The sequence below is a fragment of the Aspergillus sclerotioniger genome (assembly GCF_003184525.1).
Source record: "Aspergillus sclerotioniger CBS 115572 chromosome Unknown BO94scaffold_2, whole genome shotgun sequence".
NCBI lineage: Eukaryota > Fungi > Ascomycota > Eurotiomycetes > Eurotiales > Aspergillaceae > Aspergillus > Aspergillus sclerotioniger.
This window is the reverse complement of record NW_020290992.1, coordinates 280,416-304,067: the sequence shown is the minus strand read 5'-3', so window position 1 is coordinate 304,067 and position 23,652 is coordinate 280,416. Positions and strand designations below refer to the sequence as shown.

The 23,652-nt window shown below is 52.6% G+C and overlaps 5 protein-coding genes across 5 annotated transcripts; 2 read left to right on the top strand and 3 right to left on the bottom strand.

The window, feature by feature from the left end:
* The first annotated feature begins 979 nt into the window (after positions 1-979).
* Positions 980-6,214, top strand: BO94DRAFT_562244 (GTP-Rho binding exocyst subunit SEC3). Its single transcript, XM_025614274.1, has 4 exons — positions 980-1,403; positions 1,470-3,748; positions 3,825-4,942; positions 4,997-6,214. Exons 1-4 carry the CDS (start codon positions 1,205-1,207, stop codon positions 5,913-5,915), a joined length of 4,515 nt encoding a protein of 1,504 aa, XP_025472313.1. The 5' UTR covers positions 980-1,204; the 3' UTR covers positions 5,916-6,214.
* A 1,949-nt stretch (positions 6,215-8,163) lies between these two features.
* BO94DRAFT_455359 (guanine nucleotide exchange factor DCK1) lies at positions 8,164-14,523 on the top strand (the record flags this gene model as incomplete). Its single annotated transcript, XM_025607651.1, has 2 exons — positions 8,164-13,983; positions 14,023-14,523. The coding sequence occupies 2 exons, from the start codon at positions 8,164-8,166 to the stop codon at positions 14,521-14,523; spliced, it is 6,321 nt and encodes a 2,106-aa protein (XP_025472312.1).
* A 454-nt stretch (positions 14,524-14,977) lies between these two features.
* Positions 14,978-17,156, bottom strand: BO94DRAFT_552442 (40S ribosomal eS8 domain-containing protein; the record flags this gene model as incomplete). Its single annotated transcript, XM_025613598.1, has 4 exons — positions 14,978-15,405; positions 15,517-16,010; positions 16,493-17,017; positions 17,083-17,156. 4 exons carry the CDS (start codon positions 17,154-17,156, stop codon positions 14,978-14,980), a joined length of 1,521 nt encoding a protein of 506 aa, XP_025472311.1.
* A 689-nt stretch (positions 17,157-17,845) lies between these two features.
* Positions 17,846-18,686, bottom strand: BO94DRAFT_530280 (DUF2470 domain-containing protein). Its single transcript, XM_025610647.1, has one exon. The coding sequence runs from the start codon at positions 18,570-18,572 to the stop codon at positions 17,910-17,912; it is 663 nt and encodes a 220-aa protein (XP_025472310.1). The 5' UTR covers positions 18,573-18,686; the 3' UTR covers positions 17,846-17,909.
* A 3,838-nt stretch (positions 18,687-22,524) lies between these two features.
* Positions 22,525-23,196, bottom strand: BO94DRAFT_129695 (uncharacterized protein). The gene has a single exon (XM_025605628.1). It carries the CDS (start codon positions 23,049-23,051, stop codon positions 22,569-22,571), a length of 483 nt encoding a protein of 160 aa, XP_025472309.1. The 5' UTR covers positions 23,052-23,196; the 3' UTR covers positions 22,525-22,568.
* Between the last annotated feature and the right edge of the window lie 456 nt (positions 23,197-23,652).

Genomic DNA, 23,652 nt, shown 5'->3' with positions numbered 1-23,652 from the left:
TATAGAAAGCGTGGAATTCAATCAGCTCGGGATTCCAACATGGTGAATAGTGAACCCCTCCCTTTCTAGACCATCTTCTTCTGTTGTTTATAGTCCCGGACCATGTAATAGCAACGTCCAATGCGGCAGCCCAATAGCTGCAGGCATATCTCAACATGAATAATGTTTCAATATCCCGTTCTACTGCCAAAAGTGCCCCTGATGCCTGAGTCTCCGGAAATCATCAAGGAATCAAACCTCTTGCAACCAAGCCGGGACGAGTGTGTGACACCGACGTCGTGGCATCATTCGGAGAGTATTCAAATGTGGCCGGCTTTCCAATAGGTTCGGTCGTAGTGCAGGATTGGGTGTCAGTCCAGTTACACATGAGTTCATCAGACATCGTTACACAAAGTAAGTGAATGGTAATCTCGAGGATACGAGAAACCATGACCTGGGTTTTGACGGTGTGAGGCCATTTTTGGATAAAGCGTAGATACATGGTACATGTATAGAAGTAGAGCACCTGTCTAGGTACCTCCTGACATCAAAATAGCTCAGGTGATAGACAAGGTGACTTCTAGATGAAACTTGCCTCCTGTCATGTTGGCTGAAACCGCATTGGTTTCTCCTGCATGACCGTTATGCACAGTTGACACGAGTGGAGCATGCCAGACTTATGTACAAAATTACGTAATTGTGCTGGTATGGGGTGGATGCCTGAGGACAGGGTTGTTGTTTTGATATGGCCTTGGGTGAATCTGCTTAGGAGTCCGACACTGCAAGCCATTATTATTGAGAACTGTGGGGATCTCAGTTTCCCGCTAGCATTTCTCGCCTGGTGTCTTGTGAGTGTTCCTGCGTGGAGTGCCTGCTATAGAGTCAGTAACACTTGCTACTCCGAGACTAGCTCCGTATCCGCTGCCGCCCATGCTCTGTAGTGGCTAAAGAATGACCTAATCCTACTCTCTGGCTCCTCCTCCTCCACCACCTTCCCTTGGTTTTGAAACTCGGTCTTGCGCCAAATCGTTTATGGCGCCGTCATCTCTCGAAGTCCTTGTTCCTTAATTACGTTCCTTTTTCTTCGGAGCCTACCGGTTAACAGACCATCCGCTCTCACCCACGGCGCGCGCCCCGTGTGATCCCTGCCAGCCTTCTCGACCATGTCCACTGGGTGCCCGGCACTCCCTGCGTGATCCAGGCTTCCGGAGATTGAATATCAACCATGAGTAGTCGTGATCGCATGCGGGGCCCTCCTCCGGGTGAGGTGCCGCCCCAAAGAGATCCCCGTCGAGCTGGTGATGGTCGCAATGGCGGTATCGCCGGACCGGGGGATGGCACAATGTCGAGGGCCGAGAAATTCGAGGATGAGAAGAGGCGGATAATGCATAGCTGCTTCGGCAAGAAAGACAGCGATGCTTCTCGTACGTGCATTGCCCCATGGCGCCGCTTGTAGAGTGTCCTGTTGACTGTTCCCCTCCCGGTTCTAGTGGTCGAGTCCTACATAACACATGTCCGCATTCTGGAAGATGCGGCATATCCGTCCACCCCCGCACCACCCAATTCGCCGCCTGAGAACAAGAAACCCCGAGTGATTATTGTTGCGGTCAGACGGTCCGGCAGAGTGCGCATGCACAAGGCGCGGGAAAACAACGATGGCACGTTCTCCATTGGCAAGACGTGGATGCTGGATGACCTCTCCTCGATCCAGTCTTACAATGCCTTAATAGCATCTTCGCCGTTGGAACAACAGTACAAGCAGTGGGCTGGAAGTGTTGGATTTGTGGTCACCGTGGGAAAGCCTTACTACTGGCATGCACGGACCTCCAAAGAGAAGGAGTTCTTCATCGGCAGCCTGGTTAAGATCTACAGAAAATACACCGGCGGCAAGATACCGACCCTGATCGGCTTCGATGAGCGTGAGCGTCAGCTGCTTGCTGGTGCAACAGCCCCAGGGCCGCCAGCTCCGAAAGGGCCTCCTCCAGGACCCCCGCGCCCCGAAGTGACTCTCCCTCCCCCGCGGCCCCCCTCTTCCCAAGGCAGCCGGCCTCAATCACCATATTCTAGCCGTGCGCCTAGCCGTGATGGACCGAGGCGACCACCTCCAGAGGAACATGTCCTACGAGCTCAAAGAAGTCGCGATCAATTGGGGAGACCATCGACCGGCCAGTCTGGTAAAAGTGGTACTCCACCGTTCAGCCCACCTCAACACCCGCCACCGAGACCTCCCGACCAACGTGAACAACCACCCCCACGCGCAGCCGAACGTCTAGAAAACAGAGTGCCGACGGTCCCCATAATATCTCCACCGGAACCGAGGAATAGGGAGTTCCCATCTAGCTTGCAGGCCGCCTCTGTTGCCGGTCAGCGGGAACGGCCGAATGGCAGCTTTGAGGAGGTCAGCTCAGCGAGTAACCTCCCGGACTCCCGACCGTCATCCTCGCGCGACGGGCGGGCAGGCATCGAGCCTAGGCCTACGCTTCGTACCCATGGTCTCCATACAAGTCGCAGTAAGGATGGTCTTCGGCCTACAACACCAGGGTCTGTTTCTGGAGAAAACCTCACATTCATGCATAGTCCAGCAAGCAGCGTGGGTCCGAGGTCGCCTTTGAGAGAAACAGTCGAAAAGCCAGTGGCTACGCCGACACGGGTAGAGCCCCAGGAGCTTGAAGCCCCGAGCAGCTTCATTAGTACCCCCGTCGTTGAGGTACCAGCAGCACTCACACCAGGCTCCTCAGCAAATAACAAGGCATCACCTATCGTCAAGCCTGTTGAGACACCAGCGGCCACAGCTCCCATATTGCCAGCTCCGACATTGCCGGCCCCCATAAAGGTCCCAGAGCCTGCTGAACCAGTGGCAGAAACTGAAGTACCATCACCACCCCCTAGCGCTCCGGAAGCCGTCGAGCCTGTAGAAGATGAAGCTGATGCACATCGTCCTGGACTTGGGCCCATGATCAAAAAGAAGCAGAGCAAGGATGTTGTAGGTGCATTCCGCAAAGCTGCCACTGCCTATGGGGCCTTCAAGCCGAGGCCGGGAGGTGCTGGTGAGAGACTTCTGGCAGCTGCAAAGAAGCAGAAGGCTGCGGCAGATGAACCGGACGGTATTACCAGCGTGGTTCCCGCTCCATCCCTGCTCCGGACGAACAGCGAAAACACAGTGACCTCCCCTGAAACACCGGATACTGAAACGCCTCCAATTCTATCGTCGTCCCCTGTGAAGGAGGTGCAGCCGCCAGTACAGCAGCCAGTACAACCACCGGTGCCACCGCCTTCTGCTCCTCCAACAATCGAACCGCCCACGGTTGAAGTAACCCAGGCTGCTCCTGTTGAACCTGTAATCAGCTCAACCGAGACGTCCGCAGAGCCAAGGGATACGTCAAGGGCTGCTGTAAAGGTCGATGCAAAGAGGTCGAGATCTGTGTCCCCTTCACCTCATGACCGTCGCCGCAGACGTCATGAAGATAACACGATCAAGTACTGCCAAACGCTTGGAATCAATCCCACCATTCTTGTGGGGCGCGGCATAGACTTTGATGATATACTGACTGACCTTGGCTGGAACGGGCGGCTCGGTGATGAAAAGAAGATTGAAGATCTGGAGGCAGATATTCGTCGAGAAATCGGGCGTGTGGAGGCTACCAGCTGGCTTGGTAACCTTGAACAACAGGAGGGCAAGATCGATCAACTTGCGAAACTCATCGACAGGACAGTCGAGGAGTGTGAAGAGCTGGATAATCTTCTCACTCTGTACTCCCACGAGCTCAACGTAAGTTGCCAAATATTTTTGGGGGGGGCTCTACCTCTCCCTTTTCTCATCTCAATATTTGCTAACTGCATTATAGACTCTTAACGATGATGTTGCATACATAGAAACACAGTCGCAGGGTCTCCAGGTGCAAACGGCCAACCAGAAGTTGCTTCAGAATGAGCTGCAAAATCTACTCAAGACTCTGTCCATCTCTTCAGACGATCTACGGGCATTGAAGGAATCGTCACTGAGTAACCCCGATGGTTTGCGAGATACCGAGGTCGCCTTAACAACACTGTACAAGGCGATGTTGATGATCGATTCTGACATATGGCACAACAAGAGGCGGCTTGCTGATGCGGCCGGAGACCACGGTAGCCTGGGCGTATATGCCGATACAGAAATTGGACAAATGCGTGCAATCAAAGAGAAGAAGGAAGAGTACCGTGCACATGGTCGTGTGTTCTTACAACGGCTTAAACAATTTATGGCTATTGCCTACAAGGTGGCGGAACAGAAGAGAATTGATGCGGCAGCCAGTGGCCAGAAGGATCCCTTGAAGCTCGACAGCGAAGCCCGAGGCTACTGCCGCCGCGAACTGTGGCAGTATCATGCAGTGATACTCTTCGCACGGGAAGTCAGTTCCGGGGAGTGGCACGCGCTCATCAACCTCTACGAGCAACAGGCTAAGCACCCCTACCAAAATGATTTCCGGGACAACAACCTGGCATGGAGGAAGACAGCGAGGAAGTCCAGTGGAGAGGAGCAGGAACTTCTCTTTACTCACCAGGAGAAGGAGAAAGAATCTGAAGGCATCACCATGGCGGCGCGCAAGCTCACCGTGAGAAGAGGCAAGACCATTCGAGCAGCGGCAGGTCTTAAGCTTCCCTCTGGGGACAAGCAGCATGGCAAGCTCGAGCCGTGTGAAGCATTTGCCGGTACCCTTCATGAAACTCTTAACATGATCTCTGAAGAGCAAAATTTCATCGTCCATTTCTTCCACCTCAACTCGCTTTCTACTCTCGACTTTCCCGATCTTGTTATGTCAGGCGCTCCCGATGAGCGCAGAATTCCTAATTTCGGATCTAAGCAGCTGCACGATCCTGACCGCGCTATGGCAAAGAAGGTCGAACAGATTCTGGACGAACTCTTCGCGTTCTGGCCGACGGATATGCAAAACCTTGTGGACTGGGCCATCAGAGCCGACCCGCTGTAAGTTGGGAACTGTTGGTGCTCGTTTGACAATAGACTAACTCCGTGATACAGACAAGGAATTGGGATCTTACTGGCCATCGAGAAGGCGATTTCCGAGTTTGACGATACCAACCAAGACTTCATTATCCACTCACTTCAAAAGCTACACTCCCGGCTGCTTGGCCTCTTCAACCGATTTGTAGATGACCAGATCCGCGGTATCGAGGAGACCAAGGTCAAGGTGAACAAGAGAAAGGGAGTAATCTCGTTCATCCGCGTCTTCCCCCACTTTTCTACGGCCGTGGAGAACATGCTGTCGCAAGAATTCTACGACATCCGAGTCAACGTCAACGATGCCTACGATCGCATCAACCGCGCCATGTGGGAGTCGCTCAAATTCATCGCCAAGGAGGCTCCGGGCCAACCCACGGGCGCAGCCGCTACTTCGGGCGATCCGGAAGACAAGGAAATCCTCAATTACCACATCCTCCTGATTGAAAATATGAACCATTACATTGAGGAGGTCGATGTTCGGGGTCTTCCTGTCCTGGAACGCTGGCGAGATCGGGCGCACCAAGACATGCAGGAGCATATGACACTGTACCTTGACTCGGTCATCCACCGACCGCTAGGCAAGTTGCTCGAGTTTATCGAGTCGGTGGAGAATCTAGTGAAGACGGGCATCAACCCTGCCGACATTGCCAGCCGACCTAGCCACTCACGGTCGGTTGCGAAGAAGGTATTGGCTACGTATGACGGAAAGGAAATCCGGCGAGGAATCGAAATGCTGAAAAAGCGGGTGGAGAAGCACTTTGGTGACGCGGATGATCCCGGCCTCAGCCGAAGCTTGGTGCTGAAGGTGCTCCGGGAGTGCGAGGGCCGGTATGGGGAAGCATATGATCGGACTCGACGCGTTGTTGATGCGGTGTATGAAGGCCAGCTGGAGCTGGAGTGGCGCAAGGAGGACGCCATTGCCATGTTCCAGAGGTGAAGAGCGGTGTCTCTTTCGTGTTCAACTTGTGGCTGGGGTCTCTTGAAGGGGTTGCCCATGCATAAAATACCTGTCAGTTGCACCTTGCTGGATGGTGAGGATGGGGCATTTCGTTTTGCGCATCATAGAACAGGCGCATGGGTTGGATATTCGCATTCCTGTGTTCTTTTTCCTTCTCGCATTCTGTCTAAGTACTTATACCTGTTGATGTATCTGTAGCCCGTGGTCCATGAGGGGGAAGAAAGGGGAGGAAGGTAATGGTAACCTGACTGCTGAGGTCGCACTACATTTTCCTGGTGGGACAAAGTAACCGACGTTGAAACGGAAGACGTGTAGGAACAGTGCCCCCATGCGGGCGCAGTCGGGAGATGTGGTTTGGGGGATTTGGGAGGACTTGATGGAATCCCTTCAGTTCTCAGTCCCGATATGTTGGAGTTGGGGGGGAAGGTAAGTAATCCCGAGGCCAGCAGCGACGAACGATGAAGGAAGAATCCTGGAAGGGCGATCTTCACCCGAGCGAGACAGAGAGCACCCCCCAAAAAAGAAAAGGTGAGGGCACTTGGACAGGCCAAATTAGCGGCCCAGTGCTAGGCCCCGGCGGGCGGGCCAGTCAGCAGCTGGCTGGCCCATCTCCATTTTGGCCCTGGATTCAGGGGCCACGCCGCCGGGTCTGTGCTGGCCAAATTAAACATGTCAGCCACTCAGCCGGCCTAGCAGTCGCCTAGTCAGGAATTAATGGCAAGGCGTTATAGCTATTGGTGAAGAACCTCGGACGGTCCGCTTCCTGTCTGGACAATGTTCCTCGATACGGAGTCGATGGAGATGCATTGCTTTGTCTCTAGTCTTCTCTACATGCCTATCTACTGTCTAGTAGTCTATTTATATGGCCACGGGAAAAGGTGGGTTTCCCCCCCTGCTTTTTCGCCAAATGGCCGTTTTTGGTAGAGGTCCCTGGGTAAGTAGAAAACAAACCGAGTAAACGTGCTGGTGAAACCTGGATACAAACTGCATCCTCCCCACCGGTGCATCGATCGGTCCAACTGGACCCATGGATGGGCTGCATAGTGTGCCAGATCCCGTTGATTGCCTGTCCGGCGCCGGAGACCACCTCCATGGAAATGGGAATGTAAAAAGGAGAGCATAGAAATCACGCTCAAAACCATGACCCCAAGAGGAGGCATTACGAGGCCAATATAGCGATCAATTAAAGTTAATCAACAGGTCCGGAGGCTGCTAGTCGAGTCCTCCACGCCGGTCCGACCTGGTGAGAGAGTCTAGCCTCAGGCTGCGTATGCGCTCCGGCCTCAGGCTCCCGGGCGTCCTCTCCGCCTCCCGCCCCGATTCCTCCTCCCTCCCATTCATTCCCATCCCAGCCCAGCCAGCATCATCGGCCCTACGATCATCATCCTTCTCTCTCCCTCCTCTCTCCCTCCTCTCTCCCTCTTTCTGCGGGACTTGTTCTCCTCCACCTGTTCAATTCCATCATTCCACCCCTCCCCCTCCTTCCTCCTCCCTCCTCTCTCCCACATCTCTATCTATCTATCTATCCATCCATCTACCCATACTTCCTCTAGCTCTTGGTAAGCTCTCCCCTCCTCCCCCCCCTTCGTTTCATCTGTGTGCCTTCTCCACAGTTCCTGCCAAGTGAACAACTCCCTCGGCTCCACTCCCATTCCACTGCTAGGAGGCACCGACAAAAATGTCGAAGGAAGACAGAAGCTTGGAGAATCATTTAGTGGTGCTTTTCTGGTCGCGGTTATTATGGCCACAATTACTAGCACCGTCATTAAAGAGTGCTCTCACCAATTGCGGCGGTATTTCCAGCCGCTGAGACCCTTTGCGACAGCCGCTCCTGAATGGATTTCGTCTTCCGCTTATCATGACCGTCTGGCCTTGACACGCAACCCAAGCACGCCTACGTTTCGCTTATTAGAATACCTCTCACTAACCGCACATTTCGTGATGGCCATATAGTGAACCCGCCGTACCCCTTACCCCGAACTAAAAGCAAGACACCATTTCCGCCAGGCATCACCGATTCGCACTCCGCATCTCGGAACCCGCCTACATTTCTCTCTTTCCTCTCTTTGGACACCTGCATGTAGCGCCTCGGCCGATCGATCAGCAGAAATTCCCTGACCCCTCCCCTCTTCAACCCCGCTTCGCCGGTCCTCCTGCATTCCTCACGCGACCATTGTGACGAACACCGCGGCGGGGTGTGCTCTCGAGTGCCGCCTCGATCGCAGATATGCCCTGGCGGCCTCTGCCTCGAATCGCTTTCGCTGTCGCCATCTATCCTTTCCAGCCGACGACCCCGGCCGATCTGCCTCTGGAGCTTGGCGATGAGCTGTATATAATTGAGCAAGGTGGCGCCAATGGGGAGTGGTACCGCGGTTACCTCGTCGCTCCACCGTCCTTGTTGGCGGGCTTGACGAGCACCAAGGGTCAAACCCTTGAAGCAAGAGTCTTTTCGGGCATCTTTCCCCGAAATTGCATCGAAATCCGTGAAGTGCTAGGCGATGGCGAAAAGACGATCACAAATGGCGACCGATCGAGCATGGCCCTGACGGCCGGCGTGGAGGGAGAGGTGCGCAATAGCATGGCCTCCTTCCAAGATGATGAAAACACATTTGGGGAAGTATCTAACGTCGTAATCGCGAAGAAAGGAAAGCCGTCTCAGATCTTTATCCAGAAGCTGGATGAGGACGGTCGTGGAAGCCCGGGGAGCCCGCGCACTCCTCGGAGGGATCTCCTCAGGACAAATTCTATGGTGCTCTCTCCCATCAACGTGGCTCCTCGAGACCCCGACGCGCCCAAACCAGCCGCCCCTGTGCCAATGCTCAAGATTGGCGATGAAACACCCACTTCGCTCTCAGAACCACTCGTCGATGAAATCGCATCATGTCTCCGCGAATGGCATTCTACCAACCTACATCAGCTCCTGCTCTCTCGCCAGTACGTCACGGTGGAAGAAATGTCGAAGATTGTCCAGGAACTCGACTTTGCAAGGCGACAACTTTTGTACAATGTTTTAACCGCACAGGAGAAGGAGTCGCTACGACAAGAGGTGGTGTGGAAACTCGTTCGCGGGAATAAAGCATTGGGTGGGGAGATAATTGTGAGAGATCCTCAGCAAAGAGGTCGTCTACTCACTGGGGATGATTCGGCCATAGAATTGGCAAGGCTACAGTCCGAGATGGGCATGCTAGACAGCAGCCCCACGCAGCAGTCAGATGTGACTGCACTCCATCATCTGCTGCTCGAAGTCAATGCCGTCTCTGGGCATGCGCCCGGGCCGGTGACATTGGCTGTTTACCTCTGCTCTCAGTCGGAAACGGGGGCTCTTGTGCCCCTGTCGGAAACTTACGTCTTGGACATTCCTTCACCAGAAAGGTTTGCGAGCATGGGGCAGAGCGCCAAATTGAAAACGCTATTCACCGACTTGAGCAGCACGGATTTTGGCGACGGCTCTGCAAACGGTCCAAAGCTATATCTAATCGTTACGGTTCGTGCACCAGAGACTGCGTCAGTGGCCAGCGTCGCGGCCCAGCCAAGGTCGTCCATCTCGCGGGACAGCTCCTCCGCTAGCAAGCAGGCAACCGGGGTCAATCAATCAGTCAAAGGAAGCCTCAGGACTCGCCGGAGCATGATGTGGACCTCGAAGCCGCGCGGAATCCAAAGTCCGGAGCAGGCCAAGGAGTCGAGTAAGGCCCCGCCTCAGTCTTCTGGCAGTAGCACAAGCACCATCACCAAGGAACGGTCTGGTAGTCAATCAACCAAAGAGACCACTCAGATCCGGACGGTGGGAGTCGGCTTCCTCGAAGTTTCCCAGATCCTACGTCAGGAGAAGGATGCGGAGCAAGTGATCAATATCTGGTCTCCGTCCGAGGAAAGCGAGGACAAAGAGGGGCGTGATGAAGGGTTTGATGGAGTAATTCGCCTTTTGTTACCGAGCCTTAGTGGGAAGTACGTGCGGTCTCAACGGGCTGCCCGACTTCATTTTCACCTCTATCCACATGCGGACCCGGACGCAGATTCTCTAGTCCGAAGAAACCCCACGACTCTGCACAACGTCATTCAGACCCGGAGGATCGGCTTCTCGCAGGCCCCAACCAAACCCAGATCTGATATTTACGTGACTATTACCCACGCCACCTTCCCTCCTGAAGCGCTTCTTTCACATCCTCATTCTGGTCAAATTCCGGTCCCAGCGCACACCGGCCTTCGCAATCTGCAGTTGACTCTTGAAGTTCGCACATCATCCGGGGTACGCGTAGATCGGTGTGTCTTCCCCTCGTCCAATCACGCGGCACAGACAGCATGGCGAACCACAATCGCCGACAGAGGAGCCCCTTGGAACCAAACTATTCGCCTTAACATACCCACGGATCAGATCCCGGGGTCACATCTGATCATGAGTATTGCGGATGCTCCCGAGTTTCCGTTTGCGCTCGCCTGGATGCCACTCTGGGACAACCAGGCCTTCATGCGAGACGGACCCCATTTCCTTCTGTTGCACGCCTACGACAAATGTACGTCGAATATTGAGAATGGCAAAGGGGCCTATTTGTCCCTGCCATGGAGCTCGCTGGGGAAGAATGAGTCGGCGAAAGACGAGGCAATCACCGGTCCCTTAGCTACTCTGCGGCTGGACACACATCTGTGTAGCACGGAATATTCCCAGGACCAAGTTATACTCAGTCTGTTGAACTGGAGGGATCGACCTGTGAATGAAGTATTAGATACCCTCAAGCGGGTTCTCTTCGTGCCGGAAATTGAGATTGTCAAGCAGCTCAGCAGCGTCTTGGACTCACTATTTGGGATTCTGGTGGAGAATGCAGGCAACGAAGAGTACGAGGACCTGATCTTCAACAATCTGGTGACGGTTCTTGGTATTGTTCACGACCGGCGGTTCAACCTGGGTCCATTGGTTGATCACTATGCCGACAATCAGTTCAACTTCCCCTTTGCTACCCCATGTCTCGTCAGAAGCTATCTACGCCTTCTTCCGTCTAGCTCCGACGCTCAGCAGTCCCGTAATCTCCGTGCGACGTTCAAAGTAGGACGCCATGTCCTCAAGTTCATCATCAACGCCCGACAACAGCAGAAGGCGAAAGAGGAGGGTATCGGCATTACCAGGGTCCAATCGACGTTCAATCGGGATCTGCACACAATATTCAAATCGCTGGAGGCTCTGATGAAGAATCCGTCACCGGCGATGATTGGAAGCAAGACGCTTGTTGTCCAGCATTTCCACACCTGGCTGCCCGAGCTTTCCAAAGTACTCAGTCGCGACGAGATGATCATGATTGCTCTTAGCTTCATAGACTCATGCAAGGACGTCACGGGCATGCTGATTCTTTATAAACTGGTCCTCATTCAACATTACACTCGGCTGGAGATATTCAGCTCCGGGTCGGAGCGAAAGAGTTTAATATCCAGCTGTATCAGCTGGTTGGCGCCCTACTGGGGTGCGACAGGTGCCGTGTCCGATCTCTATCGTGACCAAGTCCGGCTGTGCTGTGCGATCGTGGCAGAGCTGTTGAAGCAGCCGGACCCATATCTATATGAGTTTGTGCCGAGAATTGTGTCGTCATACTACTCCATCATCCCCGACGGTGTTGAAGAGACGAGCTACCTCTCTCTACTTTTCAGCAAATCCTTCCCATTCCAGGTGAAATCTTCCAAGTACTCCCAAAGGTTCGACGAAGCATTAGTGGAGCTGTCCGCGATTTTGGCGGGAGCGGCGACGATACCCAACCCCAAGCGCCCTCGACTGAAGGGATTGGAGCTCTCCAGTTTCCTGTCTCAGGCGTTTGAAGTGCATACTTCGATTCTCAACTGCGAAGCGTATCCCGAAAGCTGGCTCAGTGTCCATGTATACAACCACCGGGCAACTGTCAAGAGTCTGGAGTACCTGGCTTCCATCTTGACCAGCGAATTCCTTCCATCCCCGGAGGAGGCAGAATCATTCGACACGAGACTCTGGGAAACTTTCTTCATGACATTGCTCAAGGTTGTCTCGAGCGACGCTCTCGCCCTGGAGACCTACCCGGAGCAGAAGCGCCGCGCCATCTGGAAGATCGCGGGTGATGTTCGGGAACAGGGCGCAGACCTACTACATTCCAGCTGGGAGTCAATCGGCTGGGAGACCACTGACGAGGAGAGGGAACACTACGGGCTCAGCAAACTGGGTGGCTATCAGGTGCAGTATGTTCCTGGCCTGGTGGCACCCATCATCGAGCTTTGCCTCAGTGTCCATGAAGGACTACGGCACGTGGCTGTCGACATCTTACGGACGATGATATTGAGCGAGTGGGGGCTGAACCAGGATCTGTCCATAATCGAGACGGAGGTTATTTCCAGTTTGGATAATCTCTTTAAGAGGAAGAATATGAGTGAGAGTGTTGTCCAGAAACTCTTTATCGGGGAGTTGTCGGATCACTTCGAAGGCTACGCGGAGTTTGATGAAGACCTATCTAATGCGGTCAAGGCTCTGATCGCGACTGTGGATGAGCTGCTCGACCTCTTTGTGGCCTCTCAAGGCGGCTCGATGGCCGAAAGCCTGCATACGCTTCGACTGATGAAGTACATGAAGGACATGGGTCGCGAGGATATCTTCATCCGCTATGTCCACGAACTTGCCCAGGTGCAAGCCGCAGCAGGCAATTTGACCGAAGCCGGGCTGGCTCTCCAGTTCCACGCCGACCTGTACGATTGGGATGCGAAGCGGACTCTGCCTGAGCTACTCAACCCTGCTTTTCCCGAGCAGACGTCTTTCGAGAGAAAGGAGTCGTTATACTTTGCGGTTATTCAGTATTTCGAGGATGCCAAAGCCTGGGCGCATGCACTGTTGTGCTACAAGGAACTTGCGCAGCAGTATGAGGAAACCGTGGTTGATTTCGCCAAGCTTTCGAGAGCGCACGGCTCCATGGCCAAGATCTACGACATCATTGCAAAGGAAGACAAGCAGTTCCCGCGGTATTTCCGCGTGCTATACAAAGGACTCGGCTTTTCCACCACTCTTCGTGACAAGGAATTTATCATCGAATGTGCGCCAACTGAACGGATGGCCTCGTTCATTGATCGCATGCAGAGAGAGCACCCAGCTGCGCAGGTCGTGTCTTCTGGCGAGATTCAAGATTACGAAGGACAATTCCTGCATATCAGCCCTGTCAGCGTCCATCGAGACGTGGATCATCCTGTTTATCAGCGGTCCAAAATCTCGCAGTCCGTCAGAGACCACCTCTTGGTCTCTGAGCCCTGCCACTTCAGCTCGACCCTACGGAGGCACGTTCGCGACACCGACGTGAGGGAGCAATGGGTGGAGAAGACGGTCTACACCACTGCGGAGCCTTTCCCGAACATCCTCCGCAGAAGTGAGGTGGTTGAGGTTAAGGAAGTGGCACTGTCGCCGCTGCAAACTGCGCTCGAACGGACGTGGCGCAAGACGCAGGAGCTGTCGATGTTGCAACGTCGGGCCGCTTCTGGTGAGGACATGAGCTTGAACAATCTTACCGAGGCCTTGGAGCAGTTGCTCGAACTTAACGCTGCGACTCCTAACTGCGTTGCTGCCTACCGCCAGTTCTTGTCAGATGTGCACGATGAAGACGAGGGTGGCTTAGTGACACCGAAGCCGGCCGATCCGTTGAAGAACGCGCTGGCAGTGGCTCTTATCGACCATGCCTTGGCCATCAAGCAGGCTCTGGCCATGTACCACCGCCCGGCACATCAAGCTACGCAAGCTGAGCTGATGCGCCGATTCGAAGAGGCCTTTGGACCGGAAATCTCCTCTCTCCGTCCGGCAGAACAAGAAACGCCCCAATGGCCTCGGCGAAGCACCCCGAAGTCACTGGAAGAGCGCCAGAAGCAGCCGGCTTCGCGGGCGCTCAGTCCCGAGCAGGAACTGATTCGGTCGTCGCGAAAGAACCACAGCCGCAAGCACTCGGCCAAGCAGTCTGTCAGCCACCGCATCAGCGTCATGAACCCTTTCAAGCGCACCAACCACGTTGCGAGCAACTCGGTGGCTACAGTCCAAGAGGACCCGAAGGGGCCAGTTGATAGCAAGGTCAACGGCACCGCCACAGAAGAGCATGTCAACGGCGAGGCGGCGGACTTGGATGATGCAGCCACCATCCACAGTCGGACGACCACTCAGTCGCGGGATACGCACCACCGGCGTCGGAGCCGACTCGGGGATGTGCTGCACAAGCACGCATCGTCGTTGTCGATCAGCCCCAGCGCGACCGAAGAAAGCCAGAGCCGGAAGAAGCAACGGACCCGAAGTGCTTCTCGCGACACGGCAGCCAAGTCTCACGAGAGCATGAGTCGCACGACCTCCCACACCAATGGGACATCCACGGACGACCGGCCGTCGGTGACGAGTCCGAAGGGTGGGTGGTCAACGATCCCTTCGATCAGCGACTACCCACGGCCGGTGACACGGAGCAGCATGACGTCGATCCGCAGTCCGGAAATTACGAGCCCAGTCAGCCACAGCAGCGGGCGGCGGGACTCGGTATTGAAGCGGTTCAGTCTGCTTAAAGGCGTCAGTCGGAAGGGCAGCCGTCTGGACTTCCGGACGGAGACGCCCGTGCACGAGGAGTGATTCCCTCGTCTTCTTTCTCTTCTTGATAATGTCTGGACATTCATCTTACTTGCATTATATTTCATTCAGCGTCGACATCGGCATGTCTTGCATTGCAGCGTTGCTTTCCGGCCGGTTGCACAGTCCTTGATTCTCTTCTCTGGTTGGATACACTACACTTTTTTTTAAAAAAATTCTTTCTTTCGACATATCCAGGCATGATATACCTTTTAGTGAGATACCTACTTACCTTTCTCTCCTTCTTGTTGGACTCTCGTTTGTTGGCCATGTCTGTACACTATTCTTTCGCCCGATGGTAGGACGCAAGGTGGATGGGTGTTATTGTACAGGTAGCATATGAGCATTCAAGAATATTGAAGATCACTTGGTGACAGACAATCTGTAGAAGTAAAGTATGTACTTGAATTGAAACCGTCAAGGTTCAGTCTCCCTCCTGCCACACACACACACACAATCATTCTTCCTCTTGAGCCTGCTCAACGACTGGCAAATCCAACTCCACCAACCACGGCGCATTAATCGCATGATACTGCACCGTCACAACACTGGCATTGACAAACAGAGTCTCTGCCCCGGGCCTCAACGGATTGCCACCTTCCTCACTAACATCGACATGAGCACACCTCTCCTCCAACATCTCCTCCTTATCACACTGAATCATCGACTCATTCCCGGAACTCCACTCCTTCCGCACCGCCCCATGCCCCTCATGAATATGTCCAAAGACATGCAATCTGGGCCTCGCCCTCTTAACAGCCCTATACAAATGCTCACATCCCACACTAACATGACCAGGTACCACCTGATCCAGAATCCCATACGGCGGACCATGCGTCACCATAATATCCACCCCCGGATAATCAGGCACCGGATTCACCGGCCCTCCTCCCCCCTCCTCATCCCTCCCCTTCCCCATCCCCATCTCCTCCCCCTCCCCAACCACCGGCACCGGCACCGGCACCTTCACCCCCACCGGAAACCGCTCCTTCTCACCAACCCCAGGGGAATTAAACCGATCCTCCCCCCTCTCATACCCAAACGCCCACTCACAAAACTCCGGCGTATACGGACTCGCATACACCCTCAACACCCGTCCCCCCCTCAACACAAACCTATGCATCCCTTCCTCCAAATACCTAATCCCCTTCTCCCGCGCCCCCGCCCCAGTATACAACTCCTTTATCTCCGCCGGAGATTCCACCCGTCCCGGCTGCGCCTTCCCCGCGGATACGTTCTCGCTTCCTGATGTCGCCGACGGGGCTGTATGATCGGTGCGGTATTTGTGGCGGTAGTGCCCGATGCGCGTGTAGTAGGGCTCGTCGAGCGTGATGTCGTGGTTGCCGGGGATGATGAGTTTCAGGGGCGCCGGGTGCGAAAGCAGGGTTTGTAGGATGGTGAGGTGTTCGTGTCTGTAGCCGACTTTGGTGAGGTCGCCGGCGTGGATTAGGATGTCGGATGGGGGGAGGGGGTCGCGGTAGGCGTTGGAACTGGTTAGTGGGGGGTGAGGGGGAGGGTGTGTGTGTCGCTGAGGAGGAGGAGGGTGGTTTTCATTGTTTATTTCTTTCTGATGTGGTTGTTGTATGGTTGGTTTGGGGATTTGTTTGGTGGTGGTTATGGGGATGTGGTGAGGGGGTATGGGGATGTGGTGGTGTTGTGAGGGGTTTAGTAGGATGGGGATGGGGTTAGTGGGTAAATAATATACTATACTCTACTGGTAGGGTAGGGCGGTTTCGTCATCGATAGTCACAGAGTATAACTCTATCAGGTTTCGGTTGCATGTACAAATACAAAAGTACAGTCGAGTACAGTCGAGTACAGTCAAGTACAGTCAAGTACAGTAATAAGGTACGTAGTATCATGTACGTGCGAACATAATTTATTCATCCATTCAATTCAGAGCTACCAGCGGAAATCTGGAAAATGCTAACTCCGATCCATCCCACCCTTTTACAACGTGTATCCTTTTTACTTGCGGATAGCACGCTGGTAGAAAGCAAGCTCCTCACCCTCAAGGATGTATCCGTCCACGCGGCCGCTCTGGCCGGGGCGGGACGACACAACGGCGTACAGACGACCAGACTCGAACTGTCTCTCGACAGCGGACTCGACCTTGCCGTGGTCGGCAAAGCGAGCAGCCTGCTTCTTCACAACGCTGTTGGACTTCTTCTCCTCGGTGGTCTCGGTCTTCTGCTGGCGTCTGCGACCGATGGGCTGGCCGTAGTGGGCCTCGTACCATTGACGGAAAGGAGCGGCATCGATCTGGACGACGGCGGACTTGGTCAGGGTGTTGGTACGGACCAGCTCGTTGTTGGAGGGGTGGTAGGCGACAACGATGACACGGGTCTTGCGGGAAACACCCTCGGAACCCCACGAGAAGTTACCGGACTCGAGACGGAGAGCACGGAACTTCTGGTTACCACCACGAGTGCGGACAAGGTGGATTCTCTTGGCACCGATACGGGTGTTGGAGGGCTGGCGACCCTTCTCGAAGGCCCTGTTGGTTGGTCGTGCGTCAGTCGCGGCCATCATTTTTCAATCCCGATAGGAACTCATGCATACCTCTTCTTGCGGTAGGTGGCCCTCTTCGCGCCGGTAGCCGAGCGCTTGTGACGAGAGTCGCGTGAGATACCCATGTTTGCTGTTCGAGGGGACTGTAGATGAAGATTATTAGCCGGGGATTCTTCGTCACACCCAGTAGACTGTTATCGATGATATGATCCCTCTTTCCGTTTCTCCCTCGGATCGTCTTATGTGGTTGGATGGTTGTTCGTGCGATTGTTGATTGTGTCTGTCTGTGTGGGTGTGTGGCGATGCTCGATGCTGGAATTGTGCGAAACTCGGATGTGGAAGAGAAAAGCGAAAGAAATTTTTTCTTTTCCTGTCAATCGTCGTCGTCGTCGCTATTCCCCTGCACCAAACACTGCTTCTGTTCTTCTCCTCGTCCTCGCTCCCCAGAATCTCTTTTGCTTCTCCGATTCGAGATCCAGACCGATCGTAGATTGCACGCGCACACCGACCGTCGACGACGCGGGAAAACGGAGAGGGATCGATATCACGACGGATTGGATGCAATAGACTCACCTCTAATCCTGCAGCCCTTCACCAGGAACGCAGCGGGCAAGGGTCGTTGGGTGGTCGAAGGAGTTGAGTGCTTGTCGTCGGCTTCCGTTGAATTTCGCACTGTGGCTCGCTTGTGGAAGTTGCCCTACTACCCTAGTCTGCGAGCGGTTTAGCGTTGTCCCGTGACCAGCTGACTCAGCCGCTAGTCGAGCCCCGATAAGCCGATACGCATTTTGGGTCATTCAGCTCGCATGTTTAATTTGTTCGATTTCGATGTTCTTAGACGCGGTGGAGTGTATAATCCATTCGGTACATTATCCTATCCTCTACTTCCGATGCTCTCTCTTCGCCCGCTCCTCCATCACCATCCGATCAAATCGCGCCCACACTGTAAATCCCTCAATCAAATTATTCAACACCCACGCGCACCACACCAACGACAGCACCGGCACTCCATGCCGTCTCAACCGCTTCACCGTCAACAGACTAGCTTCGACCATATGCGATCCCGCCAGCGTGGTGATCACAAACAGCTGCGTCTTGTAGAATAATTCCGCCAGCGCCGGAACCCTGCTCAGCCCGACCGTCTCGTAGAACAGTGACCCGGGCAGGAAGTTACTGCGCCGGCAGAACCCAACCAGCCCAGCCAGACACACGGCGAAAATAAGGAGCTCCTTGCCCTCCGGGCGGCGGTACTCCTTGATCGTAATATCAGACCGGCCTAGTCGCTCCAGACACTCCTTGTGCATGGCCACCAGGCGGGTTCGCGACTCGGAGAAACTCTCCATTGGCGGGTCGATAGGGACCGTGTAACGGGTGCCATTGGCACTGATGAGGAGATCGGACAAGCTGATGTCTTCGAGCCGGGCGGATTTGGCCTCGCGAGATGAGACGTGGCAGTAGACTTGCAGGTAGGACGCCAGGGAATCTTGGTGGTTGGCGTTCATGTGGGTGATGGTGAAGGCGAGGTTGGAGCGGTCTTGCGCCATGGTGAGTGCTGCTTTTTTTTTCTCTTTCACTTTTTCTCTTTCACTTGATCGCAATAAGGTCTGTGGAAATTATGTCTGCGAGATCGCGGTACACAGTGAATTGATATCCTCGGGGTAATGCGCGGGGTTTAGTAACAAATGTTTGGGTTCCGGTCTCCTTTTCAATCCTGCCAAGACCTCGGGATCGTCTCTTGGGGATGCGCTCACTTTTCTGCTCCCGAGGAAAGGAACTTCACTGACATGGGGAATGGATCTGCGCGCGTATTGAGGGATATCAGCGCATGTGAAGATGTTGTTTTCACTTTTATGCTTCCCTGTTATCGTGCTGCACTGGTCTTCTTCATCGCGACTTTGTCCATATGAATGGGTCTCGACTATATATACTGCGATCTTTTTTCGTCCAGCCTGTAGTTGACCACTCAACACCATGACTTGACTTATACAATGAGTCTCAGAGCTATATCTATCTATGAGGGTCTAATTTGCTTCGATATAGTTCCAACATGCCCTCAATTGCAGAGTCCCACATGTTGACGTGGGGATATCCACCCTATTAACTCTTGAAAACAACAAGCATGGCTCAATAATGGGCTTTTACAACACGATAACCACATTCAATCCTGCAAGAACTCAGACATTTCAGACCCACTCACACCACAACTACTCGGCATAATACGAGGCCAAGCTCTACGAGTACATAAGAGTATCGTCCGGGGACAAACCATCGCCTGCAGAATGGGACATGGTGAACAGGCCTGACCTTTAGCTGATCCCGTTCATTACATTCAATTGTCCCTGTCAGCTTATAGGCCCAGTGGCAGTCTCGCTCTGGGTTTCTTTTCTATTGTCTCTATCTTTGGTTGCCCTGTTCATCACAGCCAATTGCAATCCTTCTGGAGGCTAGCTCCAGCATTCTACACTCAAGAACTTCTTGTCTCTCTATAAGAGAAAGAACTATCCGGGATGCAGAACTTATGATTCTCATACTTGAAAATGTCCTCTGCCGACATGGTAAGCACAACTTGAGACTCATTGGTGCACTTAATACAACCAATAGGGCACTCGAGTACAATCAGTGGAACATCCTGGCGGCTTTTCAAATGAGAATACAGTACCACCACATTGCAAGACGATATATTCAAGAAGATATCAAGAAACAAGGATCCTGTGGCCTACCCTGGAATGCTTATGGTTGGCAAAACGCGAGCCTATACTTTATATGGTCGATGCGGTCCGTTTCGAACAAGGGGGGGTGTTGGACCCGATGGCAGCGGAGCGATCGTCAAGCAGACGGCCATCGTGGTAAGCTAACAATCCAGACAATCTCATCGGATAAAAACATCTGGAGTGGCTAGTAGATTGAGCAAACGACCCTGTATCTAGGTCAGATCAGCTGGTATTTGCCGCAGGGAACTTTGAAATATCGCCTCTCTATGATGCCTCGTTTTACGCTTGTCATACAACACGACCACTGACCGTAAATATAGATTTATCTACAATGTCACAAGTTGATTAGTTCGACAGACCTCAAGGGCTAGATTTCCCTGCTCATATCTACCAAAGGTGACGCTTGGCGCACCTGCATAATAGACTTGCTGGCTCAAAAAAGATGAACTACTAAATCCGGCGATGTTCGTATTATGCTATGTTCCCAACAACCATCTCTTTCTGTCCGCCTAAAGTCAATAGCTCAGGTGGTGTTTTCTTTCTAGGACATCAATGGGATCGGAGGAGACGGCGGTGTTGCTGACGAATCTGTCAAATGGCCCGATAAGGCGTCGAGTCTCTCTGTACGGGATGAGGTATAGACGGACGTACAAGAGGAGATTGGTGCTACTGCTATTGGCAGGGGATTGACAGGTGGAACTGCGTGTAATGCTATTTTCATAGATGAGGAAGAAAGACATAATAGTAACCAGTCAATCTTGATAAAGGAAGGTGGAGATGAGGAGGATCCTATCATCCTGTAGGTACGTACATTTTCTAGTTTCTCAATGGCAAGAGACAAGGGATAAACTAGTTGTGACAACGGGTCCTGTGTACAACACCTGATTGGTAGTCCTGCTAACAGTGGCTCAGACGACTATAAAGCTGACCCAGATACCTCTGACACTCCCCATTCCCAGCTAGCTCGCATCACGCTCAACCTCTGCTCCGCAATGAAATTATCCCATTGAAACTTCAGATACTTATACCGTCTGATGCCCGATCCTGCCTGGAACGAGACTGAGGAAAGTGCAGAATAGTTTGGAATCCTTTGATTCAAAGACATCTTGACGACCCCAAGATTATCCAAGATTGCATATACTATTTATTCATTTTAGCACACACGCAAGAACATTGTTCTGATGGAACCGAGCAGTGATTACATAAAGTGCAATTGACGAGCATCCGTTAATATACCATCAACAAAACATTAAATCTCTATATAACAATTGAAAAAAAAAAGAAAAAGCCCCAAGCAATACTCAATATCATCTATCCAAGAACCCTAACAGATCCTACTACCCACTACTATATCGCATTAACCCAGTAGGTAAGCAACCATGCACCAAAAGATTCAACACCATCCATAGCAGTCAGAATCCCCGCTCTTGCCGGCTATTCTTATTGACAAAGGCAGTAGCCGATTTGCCTATGAACTCAACCAATCCCCAAATCCTGAATCATATTTATTAGAAAATTCTATATTCTCTCCCCCCCTAGAATAAACAAAATGAGCACTAGTCACTAAGAGCCAACTACTTAACTAAAACTCTGCTTATAAATCATCACTACTCTAGGAACTCCCTCTATCTACAGTTTATTCTTCTTCTTTAACATAGATAGATAGTCAATGTCGAACGAGAACATAGCATATTACTCCGTATGCGAAGAATCACGGTCTCGATGAAGGATTCAAAATTAATTTTTAATCTTTCTTAAACAGAAGAGACTGAAGAATATCAGAACGAGAACTAAGACTACCAGTCATTGCTATTAAGGACTGTATTGATCTGAGTCTAGTTTGTATAGAATCGCCAATGGTAATGGATGATAGAACCTGTCAAACAGCACAAACACATCTACCTCATTCTGAAAATAGAATGTTACCCGGTTCGGGCAAGTTTGACGGGGAGTGGAGCCGGTCTGGACTGCGTCATTTTGTCTCGTCTCGTCTCATGTTGCGGCCGGAGTTCATTGAATATGTTTTTGGTTTGAACTCTGGTGTCTGGAGGATTGACTTGTGTGACGTAGGGAGGTGATGATTTAATTGATGGGTATTGCTTAGGATATGTTGATGTAGTAGGCTAAATTCAATGAGAGACTGCAGGACCGGGGTTTCCCACTTGGTATATATCTACGGTCGCAATTCCAACCGATTCTACAGGAAATAGCAGTACATTCGCCTTGGAAAATAACGGAGGACAGCCTCCAATTAACCTCAAGCTAGGTAGATCCAAAAAGTATAAAACATACCAACAATGGTATAACCGCGCACAGACATTGACAGACGGGTAGATAAGCATCGCAGAGCGCAGCATAAATCAGAGTGAGATCGCAAAAGACGGGAGAAAGGTAATCGCCAACTCTATCCAACAATGACAATGGCATGACATGACAATGGCAATCAATCAACCGCTATTGTAAAAACCTTCGTGAACGTCATAACGGGGACGGAATGGAATGATTTTGAGCCGACGGCCGGACGGAAAATGCAACGATCGCCAGGAACCAACCACCAACCACCGCAGCACTGGTGGCGAAAAGATGTCGCTTCCGGAGATTTATTCAACAGCCTCGCAAACGAGGAATATCCCCCCGACTCCGAGCTTCGGAATATATCTAGGGTGTAGAATGAAATGTGTCGATCATGCGCTGGTAGAAGAAAGGAATGTCATGTCAACACCGATTTCGTTCAAGTACTAGCGATTTTAAGCGATTGATTGCATGCACTCGCTAGCATGCAATTCCCCCCGCAATCAAAAAGCCTATGAAGTTGGGAAAAGGGACTACTTACAGCAATGACAACGTCAAATCACCGTGAATATGAGCCTTCAACTCCACCTCGATATCCAAATTCAGCTCCAATTTGAGCTTCATTCCGTCTTGATCCTCCCAGTCATCCCCTGTTTTCCGTTCTTCGGCGGGCTGCATGCCGCCGTTTGAGATCGGCTGCTGAGGCACGTTATCCCGGCTGCTGATGGTTGTGGGCTGGTAGCGCTCCATGGCTTGGACTTCATCATCTGCATCTTCGTCGTCGTAGTAGTCATCATCATCATCATCGTACTCGTCCGAGTACTCGTCTGAGAGGTAATCGTCCTCTTCTTCTGGTTCCTGACGCTGGGGACGACGCCGGCGTCGCTGCTGCTGCTGCTGCTGGGGTTTCTGAATGTTATCGTCAGAGAGGTAGTCATCCTCGGAATCATAGTCGGAGACATCGTCAGGGTCGTTTGCAAAGGTTTTGGTGGCCGGTTTTTCAGCTTGAGCGGTGGCCATTTTGGATTAGATTCTGGGGTAGGAGGGGAAGTGGATGGATGGGATAGCGGGGTTTGCAGATTCGAATTGAACCGATAATATCAAATATCAACCCGGATTGAATGTTTAGTGAGACGGTATTTAAAAGGGCAGGCAAGAAATCGGCCAGCAGGGCAGACGGGAGCGGGCAGAGCGGAGGCTTTGCTTTACATACAAAAGCCCGAATGCGGGAGGCGAGCGAGTAGTATACGGTGTTAGTAGAGTAAGCGAGGTCGCGCGGCCCCGGGGAAAAGCCAAAGTCGGAAGAAACGATGGAGAATGATGTATGGCCGTTGATGGCGACGATCGGGGCTGGTGGGCTGAAGGGAAATGACGTCTGGAGGACAAAAAAACTGCAGGGAAGCTGCAGGCTTCATCATCCGATTTCATGGCTGCATCATTTTGTTTGGGGAAGGCACGAGTCAGCCGATGGCGGGAAGGCGCCATCGTCATCGAGCCCACGTTGCCCGGACCTTTTTTTTTTTTGGTTTGATCTTTCACACACACTCTCTCACTCACTCACTCACTTACTCACTCGGTCTCTCTTGGATGGAGTAATCGGAACTCTCAGACTTCCTTACCT